This window comes from Polypterus senegalus, chromosome 9 (assembly GCF_016835505.1).
Source record: "Polypterus senegalus isolate Bchr_013 chromosome 9, ASM1683550v1, whole genome shotgun sequence".
In the NCBI taxonomy this organism is placed as follows: Eukaryota; Metazoa; Chordata; class Cladistia; order Polypteriformes; family Polypteridae; genus Polypterus; species Polypterus senegalus.
The window spans coordinates 62,923,896-62,943,828 of record NC_053162.1 but is presented as its reverse complement, the minus strand read 5'-3'; the positions used below and the strand labels follow the sequence as shown (position 1 = coordinate 62,943,828).

At 40.1% G+C, this 19,933-nt stretch overlaps 2 protein-coding genes across 2 annotated transcripts in view; both read right to left on the bottom strand.

Moving 5' to 3' along the window:
• Nucleotides 1-17,901, bottom strand: part of uri1 (URI1 prefoldin like chaperone) — a 148,276-nt gene extending 130,375 nt beyond the window's left edge. The window contains exon 1 of the mRNA XM_039763159.1: nt 17,460-17,901. Coding sequence (XP_039619093.1) covers nt 17,460-17,531 — 72 coding nt within the window. The 5' untranslated portion in view covers nt 17,532-17,901. The remainder of the gene's footprint in view (nt 1-17,459) is intronic.
• Nucleotides 482-6,622, bottom strand: LOC120535371 (zinc finger BED domain-containing protein 4-like). Its single transcript, XM_039763160.1, has 2 exons — nt 3,869-6,622; nt 482-2,767 (listed from the first exon to the last, which is right to left on the bottom strand). Exon 1 carries the CDS (start codon nt 4,869-4,871, stop codon nt 3,915-3,917), a length of 957 nt encoding a protein of 318 aa, XP_039619094.1. The 5' UTR covers nt 4,872-6,622; the 3' UTR covers nt 482-2,767; nt 3,869-3,914.
• Nucleotides 17,902-19,933: the final 2,032 nt, after the last annotated feature.

Genomic DNA, 19,933 nt, shown 5'->3' with positions numbered 1-19,933 from the left:
TTTGTTATAGCACCAGGCTTCAAATTAAATCTCTGCATAAGAACCTCATTAACGCAACTGTCTTCACTGGAACTGGCTCGAGGGTGACGGTATTTATTCCTCGCATCCCTCTCATACCCTCTGACCTCCCATTCCAATTCAAACGCCTCCAATTTTCAGTAAGAGTCTGCTTCGCTATGTCAATAAATAAGTCACAGGGCCAGACTCTAAAAAATGTCGGCATTGACTTGACACAAGATTGTTTCTCATATGGCCAACTGTACTTTGCATGCTCAAGAGTAGGCTCAGCAGACAGCTTGGTCATTTTACAGCCCGACGGCAGAACTGCAAATGTTGTTTACAAAGAAATCCTCACATCCTAAAAATGTGCATTTCTCATACACATTTACAGTCACAAATTAAACTCTTTACAATCATCAAATTCACTCTCAATACTAATATAAGCCTACGACAATTACATTGACAATCCTGTTAAGTTATTTTTAAAATATTTCCTTTTCTTTTTCATAACTTCTTTAACACACTTCTCCGCTGCGAAGCGCAAGTATTTTCCTAGTATTCTGTATGATGTACCACAATGATCTATTCTGCTTTTTTCCCCCAATTTACATGCTTCTCAAACTAAATAAGGAAAAAAGAAATCTTAGTGATTTCTAAGATATAGAATACAGAAATAGTGAGGGTTTTAGAAATAAACTCAGGGATGTGCAATTTTTACTAATCTCTAGTTTTCTCAGTGGTATTTTCTGCTTCTTCTGTTTACCAGCACCTGATCAAGGCACTGTGCAGCCACTTGTGATGCTGCAAAGGTGGGTGTCCCAGTTGTCCAAGAGACCAACTTCATCAAATCCTCTCAGACAAAGCCTAGAAAAAAAGGCGAATGACTTAAGAACATTTATGTTAGGTAGAACGCCCAGTGGGAACTAGACAGTTCTGGCCTTGGAACCTCTTTCAATTTTTCCCCCTCTAGTTCAACTGGAGTTATTATTTTTTAAATTGTTTTTTCCTGTCCTCCCTGCCATCTGACCTTATCCGTGGACTCCTCTTTAGAGACTTGCATCATAATATTGTATATATGGATGCTACCCTTCTACTAATTACATATCTGCTTTATAAAATTGTATAGATTTAACTGTTGTTTGTTAATTATTTATTAATATTCTGGCCTAACCTTATTTGTTTTTCTTTTCTTGTAACTTTCTCTTTGACATCTTGTAAAGGACTTTTTTTTTATTAATGTTGTGTGACCTTTTCAGTCAACAGTTCTAAACGTAATCAATGTAAATCCTCCACCTCCCAAAGTGTAAAAATGACTGCAGGCTTTCATACCAACTAATTTCAAACTTAGAAACCAAATCTTTTTTTTTTTTTTTTGCTGGAACACAATATTAAATTTTTCCCATTTCTTGGATCGAGGTCTTGCCGCAGCTTGCACGGTCTAGTGATCCTTGGAGCTATGTTGTCGGGAGCTACATGCTCCTGGTAGGGTTTTCCAGGGCAAACAGGTCTGAGGTGAAGATCCAGACTAACTCGATTCTGAGACCCCACATGGATTTAAATCAAGGATCAGCATTTTCCTTGCCCAGGAAAGGGTACCTGGGGCCCCATCCTGGAGTCAGGCCCAGGGGTGGGACTTGCTGGCAAGCACCTGGTGGCTGGGCCTTTGACCATGGGGCCCAGCTGGGCTCAGCCCGAAGAAGTGATGTGTTCCTGCTCTCTTGTGAGCCCATCACCTGCAAGAGAGGCCATAGGGGTCGGGTGCAACGTGATATGGGTGGTGGCTGAAGGCGGGAGCTGTTGCTGAAACTGGCTCTTGGGACATGGAATGTTACCTCTCTGGCGGGGAAGGAGCCTGAAATGGTGCGTGAGGTTGAGAGGTATCAGCTAGATATAGTCGGGCTCACCTCTACGCATGGTCTGGGCTAGAAATGCACCGATATGGGAATTTTGGGTCAATATCCGATAATGTTTATGTACTTATCTGCCGATACCGATATACATATTTATAACATACAGAGAAAAATGAGACTTCATCTGTCTGGACAAGAATTACAGACAAAGTGAACATTTATTTGTATAACAATTTTGCACACCACATTCAATCATTAAAAACAAATGATATCTGCCACATTTGGCTGGCTACCTGTTGGTTATATGGGAAACAGTTTTGCAGGTTGTTTTAAATAACACTTTTCTCTTTCTTTTTGATGGAACAAATACAACAAATTCAACAATAATCGAAAAAATGAAAACGTAAAATGTACAATGACAATGAAATAAGCAATACCACTTAAGAATAACAACTTTTGCAGATTACTTACAATCATTAAAATGACTTCTGCTTAACCACATTTGGCTGGCTATCTGATCCTTTGTTGTACAGTCATAACTTTTTTTCTTTCTTTTTAATGGAATAAATCTAACCAATCTATAATTTTAAAAAACAGAAAAGCATACAACAGTAAATAATTAAATAACTTTTTTTCTGGAGGCTTATTATTCTTTTCTATTTTTTAAGCATGATGGGGAGATTTTTCTTAACGAACTAAAGCATTTTTGCCTTGTCACAGGAAATTCTGTTTCTCTTTTCGTTGATCACATTAGAAGTCAAACTGAATAATCTCTCATTGTCCACACTAGTACATGGGGCTGACAGGAACTTGCGTGCTACTTTGGCAATGGTAGGAAACAGACTCCAGTTGTTGTTCCAGGATTTCAGTGGATTTTCATTCCTCAAGATTGGTGCTCCAGAAAGAAATCCCTGCACCTGCCAAGTAGCATGCATACATATACAGTATTATATTCTGTGTCATCTTTCATATTTAAAAGATAGATCTACATTTTGGCTTTTACCAAGGCTGTCCGATTAAGATTAGAAACCTTACAATAAAAATAAGTATATGGCATTTGAATTGAATGCATGTCTGTATTGTATTTGCCGTTTTTGGAAACATTAAATATTTTTACTTTTCACTGTAGATCATGATCTGCTTACAAGTTGCTCATTATTGCTTAAGAGACTCACGTGAAAAACAGTGGCTTCCATGAATGTGATTGGCTCTCCCACAAAAAGCAACGCAAAGAGAAATAAGACACGCACCGCACTGGCACTTTCTAATGACAATGTTCAAAAGAAAAACAAACAAAATTGTTAGTGATTGCTCAAACAAAGTAAATGCAGTCATTTTTTTTCTAGAGGCCAGAGGACCTTATATCCATGTGTCTATCTTTTTAAGTAAGTAAACTGAAGCATTGTGACCCTTTAAGTGTTTTACAAATGAATTTTACAAGTGTATTAAATGTTACCTTGTTGAGTTCTTTATAAGTATTTTGTGTATTATAATCAATTATTAGCAGACAGCATTTTTCAAAGTAACAAAAAAATGTAAAACGAGTTTGTGTTTATTTATGAAACTATTTATAAACACACACCGAACAAAAATATGAAGCAAAGAATTATAGGCATTGGCTCAGTCGCTTGATGAAAACTAGCGATCTTTAAAATGGGTATGTTAAACACAGAAGATGCCGACCGTTTAATTAATGGCTAATAACAATATGGGTTAACAATTTATAAACACGTATAGGCTGATCCTAAAAAGTTACATGCAAAAACAGATCTGTAAAATCCCACAAGAGTGTCCAGCATGTCTTAAGTAACATGAAGCCAAAGTTAGTGCGAGGTAAAACCAACAACTGCTCTTTTCCATTCGATTGGCGTATTTCTTTCTTGCCTTCCAAGATTTTTTATTTATACATTCGAATTATGTTAGAATAATGATATTCGCTCAGACAGCCCTAGTTATTTACTTAAAACAATGTTGTAAAGATCTCCACAGAGCCTTTTTTTTTTTTAAAAAAAACTCACCTCTGTTGTCATCTGGCTGTTTTCCTGAGGCATCAATGTGTTCTCTTCAAGAATTTCGTTCTACATTTTTCTTGGCCCTTTTCTGTCGTGGACCATCTATCTGTGATTCACTCATTTGCATTTCGTTCGATGCAAGTTCCATCTGGGCTTGCAACATTTTGAGTGCCAGTGATTTTACATCTGCATCAAAATAGCGGTCTTTGTATCTCGGGTCTACAATAGTAGCAACACAATGCATGGATTCTGTGTAAATCTCAATGAAACGATTGTTTACAGCATCAAAGAGAGCGCTTTTACTAGTTTTGACTCCGAAGTCAGTATGAGTGCTTTTAGTCAACAGTCGTTTTAAAGCATTAACTGAGGGAATAACGTTAGAAGCCAAGGCTTCAGACTGGCAAATTTCTTTTGTCAGTTTTTTAAATGGAGCAAGGAGTGTGATTATTTTCTCGATCAAACCCCACTGATTAGGCGTTAGAGTTGCAGGTAACTCAAAATCGGAGGCATAAGCCCCAAAGGCTCTTTTCTGCTCCAGCAAGCTTTGCAGCATATAGAATGTGCTGTTCCATCTAGTCGAAACATCTTGTTGAAGCATTTTCGGCTGCATACCAAGTTCAGTTTGTATAGTTTTGAGACGCGAGTTGGCCAATTGTAAATGCTTAAAGTGACCAACTATTTTTCTGCCGATCGCTATTGTATCCGAGACGCTGCGCTGGGATAGTACGCCATTGTTCACGGCAAGCTGTAAAGTACGAGCCATACATGGCAAACTTGGGATCCCGCATTCCTCCATAGCCTTTGCAAGATAGTGTGCATTTTCTCGTAATATTACATGAACATTCTCTTTGGGTATTTTCCATGTTTCAAACATACTTTTAAACGCAACAGAGATTGCACCACCCGTGTGTGATCCAGAGCATTCTTGGGCGTGCAAGATTGCGTTCTGCAATTCAAACTTGCGGTCGATCCACTGAGTAGTTAAACTAAGCATGCTAACAGCACACATATCAGATGTCCATATATCAGTGGTAAAGCTTATGGCTGTGACATCTTCAGCAAGTAGTATGTGCACATGACTTTCCACAATCTTATGTAACTCTTGGAAGCGCTATGTCAGAAAAATAACGGCGACTGGGTATCTGGTAACGGGGCTCAAGATGCTCAAGCAGCCTTCAAAATCCCGCATCTTCTACAACAGAAAATGGCTGATCGTCCAGAGCAATAAATTCCATCACCTTTGCAGTAATTGTTTGAGCTTTAGGGTTGTCTTTATCAAATTTCTTTTGATTTTTCAAGTAACTGATCAACACATTGAGCAACTGCAGTTTTTAATTTTGTGCGCGGTGGCGCAGGATTCTCCTCTTTTGCTCTGAAGAATTCTGTATAATTGTCAGGATGGCTTGTCTTCAAGTGTGTAATTAAGTTGGTGTTATTGAAATTTCGCACTTTGGTCCCTCCGCACAAAACATTAGTCAAACAAATGTTGCAAATGGCATATTTTATGTTACTCTCACTCACTTTGGAAAAACTTCCACACCGCAGACATTTTCGCACAGTAGCCCAGCGTCGCCTAAAGGTCTGGCACATCCGGAACACAGTGAATTCGTCATCAATATCAGTTCGAATTATCGGCCTAATTTAGTCATCAGTCTGATGCCGATAAACTTATTTTATCCCATTATCTGCCGATACAGATATAAATCCGATATTATCGTGCATCCCTAGTCGGGGCTCTGGAACCATTCCTCTTGAGGCTGGACTTTGTTCCACTCTGGAGTTGCTGTGGGTGAAAGGCGTCGGGCAGGGGTGGGCTTGCTTATGGCCCCTCGGCTCAAGGCCTGCATGTTGGGGTTCTCCCCGTTGGACAAAAGAGGGTTGCTTCCCTGCGCCTTCGACTTGGGGGAAGGACTCTGACTGTTGTTTGCGCTTATGCGCCAAACGGCAGTTCAGAGTACTCAGCCTTCTTGAGGTGCAGCTCCTGGGGACTCTACTGTGCTGGTGGGAGACTTAAAAACTCACATTGGCAACGACAGTGACACTTGGAGAGGTGTGATTGGGAGGAACTGCCTACCCGATCTAAACTCGAGTGGTGTTCAGTTGTTGGACTTCTGTGCTGGCCATGAATTGTCCATAACAAACACCATGTTCGAGCATAAGGGTGTCCATAAGTGCACTTGGAGCCAGGATGCCCGAGGTCACAGCTCGATGATCAACTTTGCAATCATGTCATCGGATCTGCAACCTTATGTCTTGGACACTCGGGTGAAGAGAGGGGCTGACCTTTCAAATGATCACCACCTGGTGGTAAGTTAGATCAGATTTTGGGAGAGGCTGTCGGACAGACCAGGCAAGCCCAAACGTATAATGAGGGTCTGCTGGGAACATATTGTAGAGGAGCCGGTCAGAAAGATTTTTAACTGCCACCTCCGGCAGAACTTCAACCTCATTCCAAGGGAGGCGAAGGACATTGAGTCTGAATGGGCCATGTTTCGAGCCTACATTGTTGAAGCAGCAGGACAGAGCAGTGGCCACAAGGTTGTCGGTGCTTCTCATGGCGGCAATCCATGAACCCGGTGGTGGACACCTAAAGTTCAAGAGGCTGTCAAGTTGAAGAAAGAGTCCTATTGGGTCTGGTTGACCAGTGGGCCTCCAGAGGCAGCTAAGGGGTACCGGCAGGCCAAGCGTGTGGCAGCATCGGCTGTTACAGAGGCAAAAACTCAGGCATGGGAGGAGTTTGGGGAAGCCATGGAAAACAACTTTCGGTTGGCACCGAGAAGGTTCTGGCAAACCGTCAAGCACCTCAGGAGGGGAAAGCGGTGCTCCACCAACACTGTGTACAGTGGAGATAGGGCTCTGCTGACTTCAACTGCAGACGTTATTGACCGGTGGAAGGAACACTTCGAGGATCTTCTCAATCCCACCAGCATGTCTTCCTTAGATGAAGCAGAGCTAGAGGACTCCAGGTGGGCACCTCCATATCATGGGCCGAGGTCACCGAGGTAGTTAAAAAGCTCTGAGGTGGCAAGGCCCGTGGGGTGGACAAGGTTCACCCTGGGTTCCTCAAGGCTCTGGATGTTGTGGGGCTGTCCTGGTTGACATGTCTCTGCAACATCGCATGGACATTGGGAGCAGTGCCTCTGGATTGGCAAACCGGGGAGTTGGTCCCCCTTTTTTAAGAAGAGTGACTGGAGGATGTGCTCCAACTATAGGGGGATCACACTTCTCAGCCTCCCTGGTAAGATCTATTCAGGGGTGCTGGAAAAGAGAGTTTGGTCGACAGTTAAATCCCGGATTCAAGTGGAATAATGCGGATCCCGTCCCGGCCATAGAACAATGGACCAGCTCTACACCCTGGCCAGGATCCTGGAGGGGGCGTGGGAGTTTTGTGGATTTGGAGAAGGCATTCAACTGTGTCTCTCGAAGTATCCTGTGTGGTGTGCTCCAAGAGCACGGGGTAGTCTCATTAGGAGGAGCAGGAGCTTGGTCTGCATTGCTGCTAATAAGTTAAACTCATTTCCTGTTGAGGTTGGACTCCGCCAGGGATGCCCTTTGTCATCAATTCTATTCATAAGTTTTATGGACAGAATTTCTAGGCACAGCCAAGGAGCGGAGGAGGTCTGGTTCGGTGACCTCAGAATCTCATCACTGCTATTTGTAGATGACGTGGTTCTGTTGGCTTCATCGGACAGTGACCTCCAGCTCTCATTGGAGCGGTTCGCAGCCGAGTGTGAAGAGTCGGGGATAAGAGTCAGCACCTCTACATCCGAGGCCATGGGTCTCTGCCGGAAAAGGGTGGCATGCTCTCTCCAGGTTGGGAACACATTACTGCCTCAAGTGGAGGAGTTCAAGTATCTCGGGGTCTTGTTCACCAGTGAGGGAAGAATGGAGCAGGAGGCTGACAGACGGATCGGTGCGGCATCCACGGTAATGCGGGCTCTGCAACGGTCCGTCGTGGTGAAGAGAGAGCTGAGCCAAAAGGCGAGGCTGTCGATTTACCAGTTGATCTATGTTCCTATCCTCACCTATGGCCACGAGCTTTGGGTAGTGACCGAAAGAGCAAGATCGCAGATACAAGCCCCCGAAATGAGTTTTCTGTGCAGGGTGGCTGGACTTTTCCTTAGAGATAGGGAGAGGAGTTCAATTATCCGGGAGAGACTAGGAGTAGAGTCGCCTCTCCTCCTCATTGAGAGGAGTCAGTTGAGGGGGTTCGGGCATCTGGTCAGGATGTCCCCTGGACGCCTCCCTGGAAGGGGAGATTGTGTTCTAGGTATTTCCCACTGGGAGAAGGCCACAGGGCAGACCCAGGACACACTGGAGGGATTATATTTCCCGGCTGGCCTGGGAACTCCTCGGGGGTCCCCCAGAGGAGCTGGAGGAGGTGGCCGGGGAGAGGGAGGTCTGGGCTTCTCTGGATGGATGAATGGATATTGTTTTCCTTGCTCTAGTTATTATTCTGAATTGACAGAAATACTTTCAGAGTTACACTGAAAATAATGTAAAGAAAATATTTATTGGACTGTAGGGGACAAGAACCCTTCAATTTCCCACCTTGCTTATTTATACCTTTTTTTTTTACATTTTTTGAAAACTATTATAATGGTGACCCAAGATCTTCCCAGGACTCAACATTGATGACAAAAGAAAATACAGTGATGGTGCTCAAGTTACTATAAGGATTAGTTACGTGTCAGATGAATCTGTTCTTTATTAACAATTACAGATGAACACTTTGAGTGATCAAAATATTGACTTCTAAAATTACCACACACAAAGTTCCAAGGAAAATTTGAGCTAATGAATTTGAAATGGGAGAAATTTAGGAAATATTTCAAAATCTGAGACACACAATTCTTCACACAAAGAACCATAGACACACGGAATAAATTACAAAGTAATGTGGTAGAGAGCAGAGCTTTAAGAAGCTTCAAATCTTGACTTGACATTATTTTGGATAATTTATGTAAATAGGATTGTTGAGCTTGTTGGGCTAAATGGACTGTTCTTGTCACAATTATGCTAATGCTGTAATAAAACCTGGATATATCATTAGGAGGCTGAAAGCAATCTTAACAATAAAACCATGGTGATTCTCCAGTACCAAAGAATTCTAGGTCTAAGCCAGTGCCTGCAAGATACATTTAAAATTCACATTACCGATTACAGATCACAAAAAGCTCACATAATCAGCTAATATTACATTGATTGTGCTTTGGAGTTTGGATCAGTCAACCAGAGTATGGCAGTGAAAAAAAGCTGTTAACCATCACTCATCTGCTTAATTGAATACTCCACCCAAAAACAATACTTTGTTTAAATGTTACTTACCTAATGTGTTTTGTAGTGATGGGTGAGAAAAACTTTTAATCTAATGGTGTTATCCAGAAATGTTTATGATATAATAGAACAGTAATGGTGACCAGTTCTGACAAACAAGCAAAAGTATTTTGCAAAAGTTTTGACCATATAAATGGATGAAATATGCAACATGAGTTGAGTGAAACTTTTTAAAAATGTTTTCAAATGTTTGTCATTGGACAGAACTGGTCACCAAAAACATGAGAATACATTTTTTTTTTCCTGCTGTCACTATGAAGCACATTGGGTACGTAACATTTACATAAAGTATTGTTTTTGGGTGGAGTAATATAGTACTGGCTATATAGTATAGTATAATATAGTATAGTACAGAAGGAGTCCAGTCTTTATCTCAGGTCACTGGATAGCCCTTATGTCTCCATATCTAACCCTAACCCTTATAGCCAGACAGGAAGCACCAGGACTCGAAAGGCTTTGAACCTTCGTCCTTTTGCAAAGATACTGGGAGCTGCACACACCCCTTTCGAGCGACCTCGTGAACCCCCATGCTCTCCCAATCCATCTACTGACTTCACAGGAAGAGTCACCAGGGACAAGAATGTCCCTGCTTAAGTTAAGTAAACCTCTCGTCAAGGTCGACATTCCCTCTGCAGACAGACAAACTGCTGATGGCTATGCCCAAGAGGTCATTAAAGGCCAGGAACTTGGTTAACATCCAGTACACTCGCAAACCCAGACACTCAGACTTCTCGTTCAGTCTCTCGAGAGCCCTGATCAGAGCCTCTATCGACTCTGCAATAATCACAGCATTGTCAGCAAAGTCAAAATCAGTGAATTTTTCCAAACCAACAGATGCCCCACAGCCGCTGGACCCCATGACCCTGCCCAACACCCAGTCTATACAAGCACTGAACACAGCAGGAGCAACACCACCCCCCTGGTGAACCCCAGAATCAACTGCTAAAAACAAATAGGTTCTGCCAACAATCTGCACAGCACTTACAGCACTAGTGTACAGGCCGGCCATGTGATATCTGGGGTGAACTTCTCCAGGTTGGTTTTAAGGCTGCCCTCCTAGCATTGCAAGCAACTTTTGCTTCCATTTGGGAGATGGATATCATTCCAACTTACTGGAAAACATGACTTGTCCTATTGAGCACCAACATGAATATCAGCAGAGTTTCTTAGCAGCCTTTGTCAATTTTCATAAAGTGCTTGACTCAGTTGATTGAGCTGCCCTTTAGGACATCCTAAGACTTTGCGGGATCCCCCCATAAGTTACTGGATATCATAACCGGCCTGTGTTTACATCACACATGTAAGTTTTGACCTAAATAATGTACAGCTTAAAAAAATGTGTGAATATATGTGGAAAAACTTCTGAATTGAATCCTGTTAAGTAAAGTAAGGTATCACTTAAATTTCTGTTAATTTCTGGAAGGTATTAAGTATTACTATGAATGACATAAGTATGCATTATGTAGTCAGTCAACTTGGCACATGGCTTGTAATTTTGCTTTTTCCATTTTCCCAGTAAACTTACCATCCAGCAAAAATGTGTGAATATATGTGGAAAAACTTCTGAATTGAATCCTGTTAAGTAAGGTATCACATAAATGTCTGTTAATTTCTGGAAGGTATTAAGTATTACTATGAATGACAGAAGTATACAGTATGTAGTCAGTCAACTAGGCACATGGCTTGTAATTTTGCTTTTTTCCATTTTCCCAGTAAACTTACCATCCAGCAAATGCATAATTTAAATTATATGATATTTCATTCACCCATTTATTTTCTAATTCACTAATCCAGCTCAGGATCACATTGGACATTAAGACTGAAACTAGCAGATGAGCACTCACATACACGGCCAAATTTAATTACACCTAGCCAATACAGACTTTCTAATTGATGTAAAAAGCATACACATTGGCTGTAAGAGGAAAATACGAGTACCTAAAGAAAAAGGAAGAAAAACATTAAAAGCATTAACAGACAGTATCTGGATAAGCCTCTGAAGCCATAAGGTAGAAGAGCAAACCAATCCACCAACATTCAGCCTTCATGAGTTTTAAAATATGTGCTAAGTAAATGTTTTATCTGAACTTAAAAATACCCGCAGGTAGTTGGCTTCAAAAAGTCAGAGGTGCAATAGTCCCTTAATGTAACAATTTTGACTTTCTCTCAATACAAAGTTAACAGTACCAACTGGAATTAAACAACACTCATAATTTTACATATGTATGACCTTATTCAGGGTAAACAAAAGTCTCAAATGACACATCATGCTTTCACATTCTGCAGTAACTGTGTAAAAACTATGCAGGATAATTGTAGGACAGGCTTGTACTCCCTAAGACAGATGTTTTCAAACTTAAAGGACTTAGTGTTACAGCATCAGAGTTCACATTAAAAATACTGAATGTATAAATGTGTGTACAAATCTTTTGTCATGCAGAAAATGATGACGACTTTCAAGGGGATTTAATACTTTAGCACACCACTTTATGTATTCTTTGACTTAATAATAAAGAAAGATGAACACCAAAATTAATATGCTATTTTAATTTTATCCTAAGAATATGAATTTTCCCCACTTCAGCATTTGGTTATTCAACCATGGAATTTAAAAATACAGTTGAATGCCTCAACCATTCATTCATTTTCTGAAATTTCACACTTATTTTACAGGTTAAAAGTACCCCACAGAAAAGACTTATAGTACCCATTTTTCTTCATTCTGGATTAAGAGGTGTAAACACCACAAGGAATTTAGCAGTCATTATCCTCTCATAAACAGCTTCTTAAAAGAAAGGGGAATTGATATACTATCTTTAACAATACAGCATTTGATTCTTGGCTCATACACAAACTTGCCCAAAAGGAACAGAAAGTAACAAAAAAATGTCTTAATTCAGCATTATTTACTTACATCAGAAACTTGAATTCAATAGCCTAAAATTGTTTTATAGTTTGGTTTACTCTGTGCAGGAAAGAAATTAAATTTCATGACTGGATAAAAGGGACAAAAAAAACCATGCACAATAGAGCAATCAAATTAGACAAAAAATAAGTTTTGAAGTTTAAATATTCCAATTAAGAATAAGAAAATATTCACATAAATTTGAACGTAGGTTAATGATTCTGGGTGTTACATGTATGTTTGCATGTAGTTTTGTTTAAACTTTATTGTTATAGTAACAGCCAAGCTTGTAGTCATGGCAAGAACAAACGGCAACAGCAAAAAAAAAAAAAACAACTCTACTGGTACTTGGGCACCTAGACGTTCCATCAACATCCCAAGCAGCTGCTCCCAGCGGTCACATACAACTGAGACTAACTGTGGGACACAGTATGTCAGCTGACACTGAGAAGTTTCTTTAACAAAATAGAATAACAGAAAGCAAAAAAAGCAATGGTGTTAAAAAGTCTGGTTGTAAATTTTACTAATGGAGATAAGCTAACCACTCAAAATGACCAAAAATACTGATCCTGAAGGTGAAGCACAAAAGAAGACAAATATAATACTGCATCTTTGCATAGCACCTCTGGAGAAACCCAATGCTAAAATCTTAATAGAATATAAAGTGCATCCGGAAAGTATTCACAGCGCATCACTTTTTCCACATTTTGTTATGTTACAGCCTAATTCCAAAATGGATTAAATTCATTTTTTTTCCTCAAAATTCTACACACAACACCCCATAATGACAACTTGAAAAGAGTTTACTTGAGGTTTTTGCAAATTTATTAAAAATAAAAAAACTGAGAAATCACATGTACATAAGTATTCATAGCCTTTGCTCAATACTTTGTCGATGCACCTTTGGCAGCAATTACAGCCTCAAGTCTTTTTGAATATGATGCCACAAGCTTGTCACACCTATCCTTGGCCAGTTTCGCCCATTCCTCTTTGCAGCATCTCTCAAGCTTCATCAGATTGGACGGGAAGCGTCGGTGCACAGCCATTTTAAGATCTCTCCAGAGATGTTCAATCGGATTCAAGTCTGGGCTCTGGCTGGGCCACTCAAGGACATTCACATAGTTGTCCTGAAGCCACTCATTTGATATCTTGGCTGTGTGCTTAGGGTCGTTGTCCTGCTGAAAGATGAACCGTCGCCCAGTCTGAGGTCAAGAGCGCTCTAGAGCAGGTTTTCATCCAGGATGTCTCTCTGTACATTGCTGCAGTCATCTTTCCCTTTATCCTGACTAGTCTCCCAGTTCCTGCCGCTGAAAAACATCCCCAAAGCAAGATGCTGCCACCACCATGCTTCACTGTAGGGATGGCATTGGCCTGGTGATGAGCGGTGCCTGGTTTCCTCCAAACGTGACGCCTGGCATTCACACCAAAGAGTTCAATCTTTGTCTCATCAGACCAGAGAATTTTGTTTCTCATGGTCTGAGAGTCCTTCAGGTGCCTTTTGGCAAACTCCAGGCGGGCTGCAATGTGCCTTTTACTAAGGAGTGGCTTCCGTCTGGCCACTCTACCATACAGGCCTGATTGGTGGATTGCTGCAGAGATGGTTGTCCTTCTGGAAGGTTCTCCACTCTCCACAGAGGACCTCTGGAGTTCCGACAGAGTGACCATCGGGTTCTTGGTCACCTCCCTGACTAAGGCCCTTCTGCCCTGATCGCTCAGTTTAGATGGCAGGCCAGCTCTAGGAAGAGTCCTGGTGGTTTTGAACTTCTTCCACTTACGGATGATGGTGGCCACTGTGCTTATTGGGACCTTCAAAGCAGCAAAAATTTTTCTGTAACCTTCCCCAGATTTGTGCCTCGAGAAAATCCTGTCTCGGAGGTCTACAGACAGTTCCTTTGACTTCATGCTTGGTTTGTGCTCTGACATGAACTGTCAACTGTGGGACCTTATATAGACAGGTGTGTGCCTTTCCAAATCATGTCCAATCAACTGAATTTACCGCACGTGGACTCCAATTAAGCTGCAGAAACATCTCAAGGATGATCAGGGGAAACAGGATGCACCTGAGCTCAATTCTGAGCTTCATGGCAAAGGCCGTGAATACTTATGTAGATGTGCTTTCTCAATTTTTTTATTTTTAATAAATTTGCAAAAACCTCAAACTTTTTTCACGTTGTCATTATGGGGTGTTGTGTGTAGAATTCTGAGGAAAAAAATGAATTTAATCTATTTTGGAATAAGGCTGTAACAGAACAAAATGTGGAAAAAGTGATGTGCTGTGAATACTTTCCGGATGCACTGTAGATTAAACAATATTTCTTTTACAATTGAATGACAGCTTTTGTCATTAAATAATTGTCTTTTTAAATAAATACAAATAACATTTGAATACTGATGTTCAATCTTACAGCCCTAATGCATACATCCGCACATTCAGTCAGTCAAGGGTATGTATCAATTTTAGAAACACGTTTGTTGTTTTACATATTGTAGTGGGCAGCCACAGAACTCATTTGCTCCCTAACAAAACAAAATGAGATTAAATATGTCAGCATTAAAATTTCAGTTACTAGAATAACTGTGCCCAAATGCTTAGGTTATGTAAAAACAAGAACTAAGAACATTCTATTCTATACAAGTGTTAAAAAGATCATAGTACTCTATTACAAAACTCTTTTAAGAATCTGGTCAAAATTACACGGATACAATGCTTATTTATAAAGTCTTTCAAATATGCGTTGGACTTTATGTCAGCAAGTCTTGAACTTAATTGTATTAAATACAGAGTTCAATGTCTTTTTTTTTTCCAAAACGTATTTATCAGCTCCAGAAAAATTAGCAGTACTAGCAACAACTGCATTCTGCATTTCAAAAATTAACCAAAACTACCTACCATCCATTCAACACACTAACAGGGCCATGCTCTTCCTCATTACTGGACAACAAGGGACTAGCATCTATCGTTTACCATGACAAACAAATGAGTTTGCAGAGGTGTGATATCTGTACAATGTGTTTACCAAAAGCTGACTGTCTCTCAAGCTTGAAGGAAAATTTGCAGTAAATTCAATCATCCAGGAAGAGGGATGACAGTAGCTGGTTAGGTTAAAATAACTAATTACTGTGCAAATTTAGTATTTTTCAGTCACAACTCACAGGCTAATCAAACAAAAATCTACAAAATGTATTTGCTTTGTTATACTTTTAAAATATGCCTCCATTAATGTATTGGTAAATGTACTTTACATCAAAACACCAAATACCTAACCACTGGTCTTGCCTTTTCCATGATCCAAAGTAGTTGCAGAAAAGGAACACTCTAGAGACACACAGGCAGCAGTATGCAGGTGTACACAAATCAGTAATATGAAGAACAATACAGTTATCACATACTTAACCATTTATTCATTTTAAAGATCTATTTATTTTTTTCTTCTCATTATACCTAGCTGCACATGACAAAGGTACTCCCACAAAAGCCAAAAAATGAAATAAATAACATCAAGACACAACAGTATGACTGCACATTTTGACAAGCGAAAAATGCATTATATCCATCCATTATCCAACCCGCTATATCCTAACTACAAGGTCACAGGGGACTGCTGGAGCCAATCCCAGCCAACACAGGGAGCAAGGCAGGAAATAAACCCCAGGCAAGGGTTTGTGTAAAATACTTTAAGCTGTACTGAATGTAGGAAATGTGCTAAGTAAATGCACGACTGTATTATGATCTAAACTAGAGAAGTATTAGTTTGCCTGTTAATCAACAAACAACATTAAACTTAAGCAAATATAAATATTAAATATGACTAGCATTCAGCATGAATGAAAGAGGATATAGTTCTGGATGAGCGGTATGTCAGAATAGGAGTAGGAAATATTCTGTTTCCATCATCTCATCTTTTAAATTTTAGTTATATACATATTCTCAAAACTCATTTAAATTTTGCTGACCCTTTTAGCCAAAGTCACTTACAACATTTGCCATACAATTGGTTACATTTGTTTTTCCAATTGAAGCAAAGGCAGGTGTGAACAGGATACTTGGTCATTGCAGGACAAACACACCCAACCCATGCACACTGGGACCACTCTAAAATCACCTACTAAACTAGTTAGCAAATCTTTAGAATAAAGTAAGCAAACCCAAGCAGACACAGGGAGACTATACAAACTCCATGTAACCATCAGTCACAGAATTGAAATCCTACCTCTGGATTGGTAATACAACCATGCCATACCACTGTGCCAGCATGGTGCCCTTACAATAACAGCGTATTAAATTAATAATATGGGAATCCATGTAAGTTTCTGATTGTGAGCACTCTACACCAAAGAAATATCAAAAATGACACATGGTGATCAGATGGCACCATTTCTTGATCACTTTTCAAACTTGGCCTGTGCAATTTAAGTCTTAAAAATGCACATGCGTTTTTAGTTTTACAGTGCAACATAAATTAATACCTGGATAAACATGAAAAATTATTAACCACACTTCATCATTAGTTCATTCGGAGCTTTGGCTTTCTTTATCAACAAGTCGTGCTGTTCCTGTTTCACCCTTCGTTTAATACGTTAAAGAGACAAAACAACCGGAAAAGATCGTTTTTCTTTAGGAAACGAGGCCGTGCAGACATTTCATGATGAATCCACGCGATTCTCGATGTGGAATCTGACCATTTACTCTAATGATTCAAGGACGGCCTTTCAGCACGATGTTAACCTCTGGATGGCTTTAAATAAATCACATGTATCACGCCCCCGAACCCTCCCCCACCCCCAATAACTGATCTTTCAAATTATCGGGTAATTGATGTTTACAAAGCATGCATTTTACGTGCAGGGGTGTCTATTTCTATAAGCTATTGAATCCCTTACTTGTTAATTATTTTTTTTATCTTTGGAATACTGAATAATACCGGCCAAAAGCAGGCGACAACAGAGTAGTCCCAATCGCCACAATGGCAGTTGTGGTTGCCTCGTGTCCTTTGACGCTTTCTGCACCACACATGATAAATAACATAGCTGTATTGCTAATGGATATTGCTGGAGTAAAGTAGTACACAAAAACAACAAAATAAGGATATATGTGCCAGTATGTGATCAACGAATGTTCAGATCTGATCGCTGTAAACAAAATGCAACACGTGATAAGGAAGTTTCCAGAAGGCGTTAAAAGTTTTACTTGTAAACCGAATAAACACACTTTAAGCGATACAAATGCATGCACCTGCAGACACTTATTCGTAATAACACATTTGAAAAACAGGCGCACGTCTAGAATCAATATTGGACATTAGCGCGATCGCGTGGAAGCCCCGCGTCGGTTCCTTTCATCTCCACTACTTTTACCTTGCCTTGTTCTTCTCGGAGCCTAGAAAAATCTTGTCGCTGAATGTTTTCCCTTTCTTTTTTTTCTGCCATACTTCCGTTGGATTTCTACATACAAAATATGCGTGGTATCTGAATTAAAGTGAGGAAATAGGAAACTCAAGGATTGTGAGTCCTAAAAAAATGTTTATGAATGCAATTGAAGCAATTCCTTAGCCGCTGTTCTCTCCTGTCATTCATCAATGGAGCACCGGTTGTTATCCAGGACCTCGGGAGTGAAATCATTTCACACTCGCATTATTGTGTAACACCGTGCTTTCTTTCTTGATTCCGTTAATGATTTCACGATATCCCCGCTGCTATGTTTCATTCCACGGACTTTTAAAAGCTCCTTGCAACCTGCGCCATGTTCATCTCTTCCTGGGTTCTGTGGAACTCTGGGTAAAAGTGTGCGACTGAGGCAACTCACGGAGCCACGTGCTGAGAGTGTTTACAGCGTGGTTAGTCTGACTTCATAAGAAGTAGGCTGGATCTAGTTAAAAACGATTTAGGACAATAATATTCGAACCAATACCATTCTTTAATTTGGGAAGTCGACCCATCGGAGACTGACTCATTCAAACTGCACACCAGTGAGTCAAATGACACAATGTTGCCGTTTACTCCAAGTGACTGTACAGAACTAACGGGTACATTTCTGACACTGTCGATGGATTTTGTGTTCATCGCGGAAGAGTAAAGACTGTTTCTTTTTACTCCTAGAAGCAATTTTGACTCGTTATTTATAGATTCACATTACACGAGTCAAGTTACCAACGAGTAAGAGAAGTAAAGAATGCTGTTGGTATTTCTGTACAATGCAATACAATGAGGGTATGGAATTTAAGGAATAAACAATTTAAAATTTGGTCTGGCAGAGAAATGTTAGCAATCAGCAGTGTATTAAAAACTTTAGAAAGGCATATAATTCTTCTATGGTGCATGCAGCTCTTACTAATGTGATTAGTAATGTAATATTTTTCTTATTATTATTTTTTCAAGTCAAGTCAGGTAAAGTGACTTTATTGTCAAAAATCCAAGACCGTCTTAACGTGTTGGAACAATGGGCACTTCCCGGGGGCCTCAGGAGCATAGGGGCCTACAATGTTTCTGATGGCTATGTTGTTTCTGTATTGCCATCAAAAGAGCAGCTCCAGCACACTACTTTGCCCTGGGGCCAAGGATACTGTTAAGACTGCCCTGGGTGCAGCATCTACATAAACATATGTGCAAGACATGTAAGGAACTATACTATACTATATAGTATACTAAACTTACTATAAACAAATAAACTATATGTAAATGAATGGATAGTAATAAGCTGAAATTGATAGTTGTAAAAAAATAATGAAAAACAAGTAGTAACAAATGTACCACATATAAATAAACTACTAGGAGCAGATTTGGGAGAAGGGGGGCAAAACAGAATTCAGAGTACAGACAGCAAAGGGGTGAAAGCTTTTGCAGAACCTGGCAGAACTGGTTCAGTACTACGGATCCTTTTGTGTTCCTAAAATGAAGAATTTGTCAATTTCCTTTTTAAATTCTATCCATCCATCCATTATCTAACCTGCTGTATCCTAACTACAGGGTCACGGGGGTCTACTGGAGCCAATCCCAGCCAACACAGGGCGCAAGGCAGGAAACAAACCCTGGGCAGGGCACACACACACACACACACCAAGCACATACTAGGGATGAACCCAGGTCTCCTAACTGCGAGGCAGTAGCGCTACCCACTACGCCAACTTGCCGCCCTTTTTAAATTCTAATCACACATTAATTTATATTTCCCAGAAATACAAACAGATGCATAAAAATACTGTTGAAGGAAACTTGTACAAACCTCTTGCTATTTTTGCTTGGAACAATTTGTTAAAAATGTTAAATGTGTATAATTTGGGTTTTACCTAACAATTGTTTCACTAACAAAGTAATAGCAATATTGTTCAAAGTGTGGCAGAACTGATGCAGTTAAAATGTATTTTATTAAGTGGAAATGTAACTCAGATGTACATGGTTCATTCTTTAAAACTATATAACATTATTTCACCTATTTTAGGAATGTCAATATGCTCAAATTTTCTGGATTGATGAAAAGAATTTCATAAGAAGGGAATGAACCTAATTAACATTGAAAACTGAACATATGGTTTTTGGTTATAGTCATAATGACTTCACTGATAGCAATTTGTTATGAACATACTATAATCAGGAAAATATATTCATACCATAAAATGTACTGATCGGAAACCAAATTTTCTTGAGTATAGTTCAGGTCAGGTTGGGGAGCATGCACTGGTACAGCACTTTGCCGCACCCACCACACAACAAAACAGCTCTGGATCCTGGTTGGCAACCCCCCAGGCAGACACGTGGTCCAGTTCCACCCACTGAAAATGACCACCTATCTGCCGCAGCCAGGTGTTACGTGGGCATCCCCTTGGCCTGGTTCA

Bases quoted from the DNA above. Each gene is read 5' to 3' on its own strand.
- LOC120535371 (XM_039763160.1), bottom strand. From the start codon at position 4,871: ATGTGTGCTGTTAGCATGCTTAGTTTAACTACTCAGTGGATCGACCGC.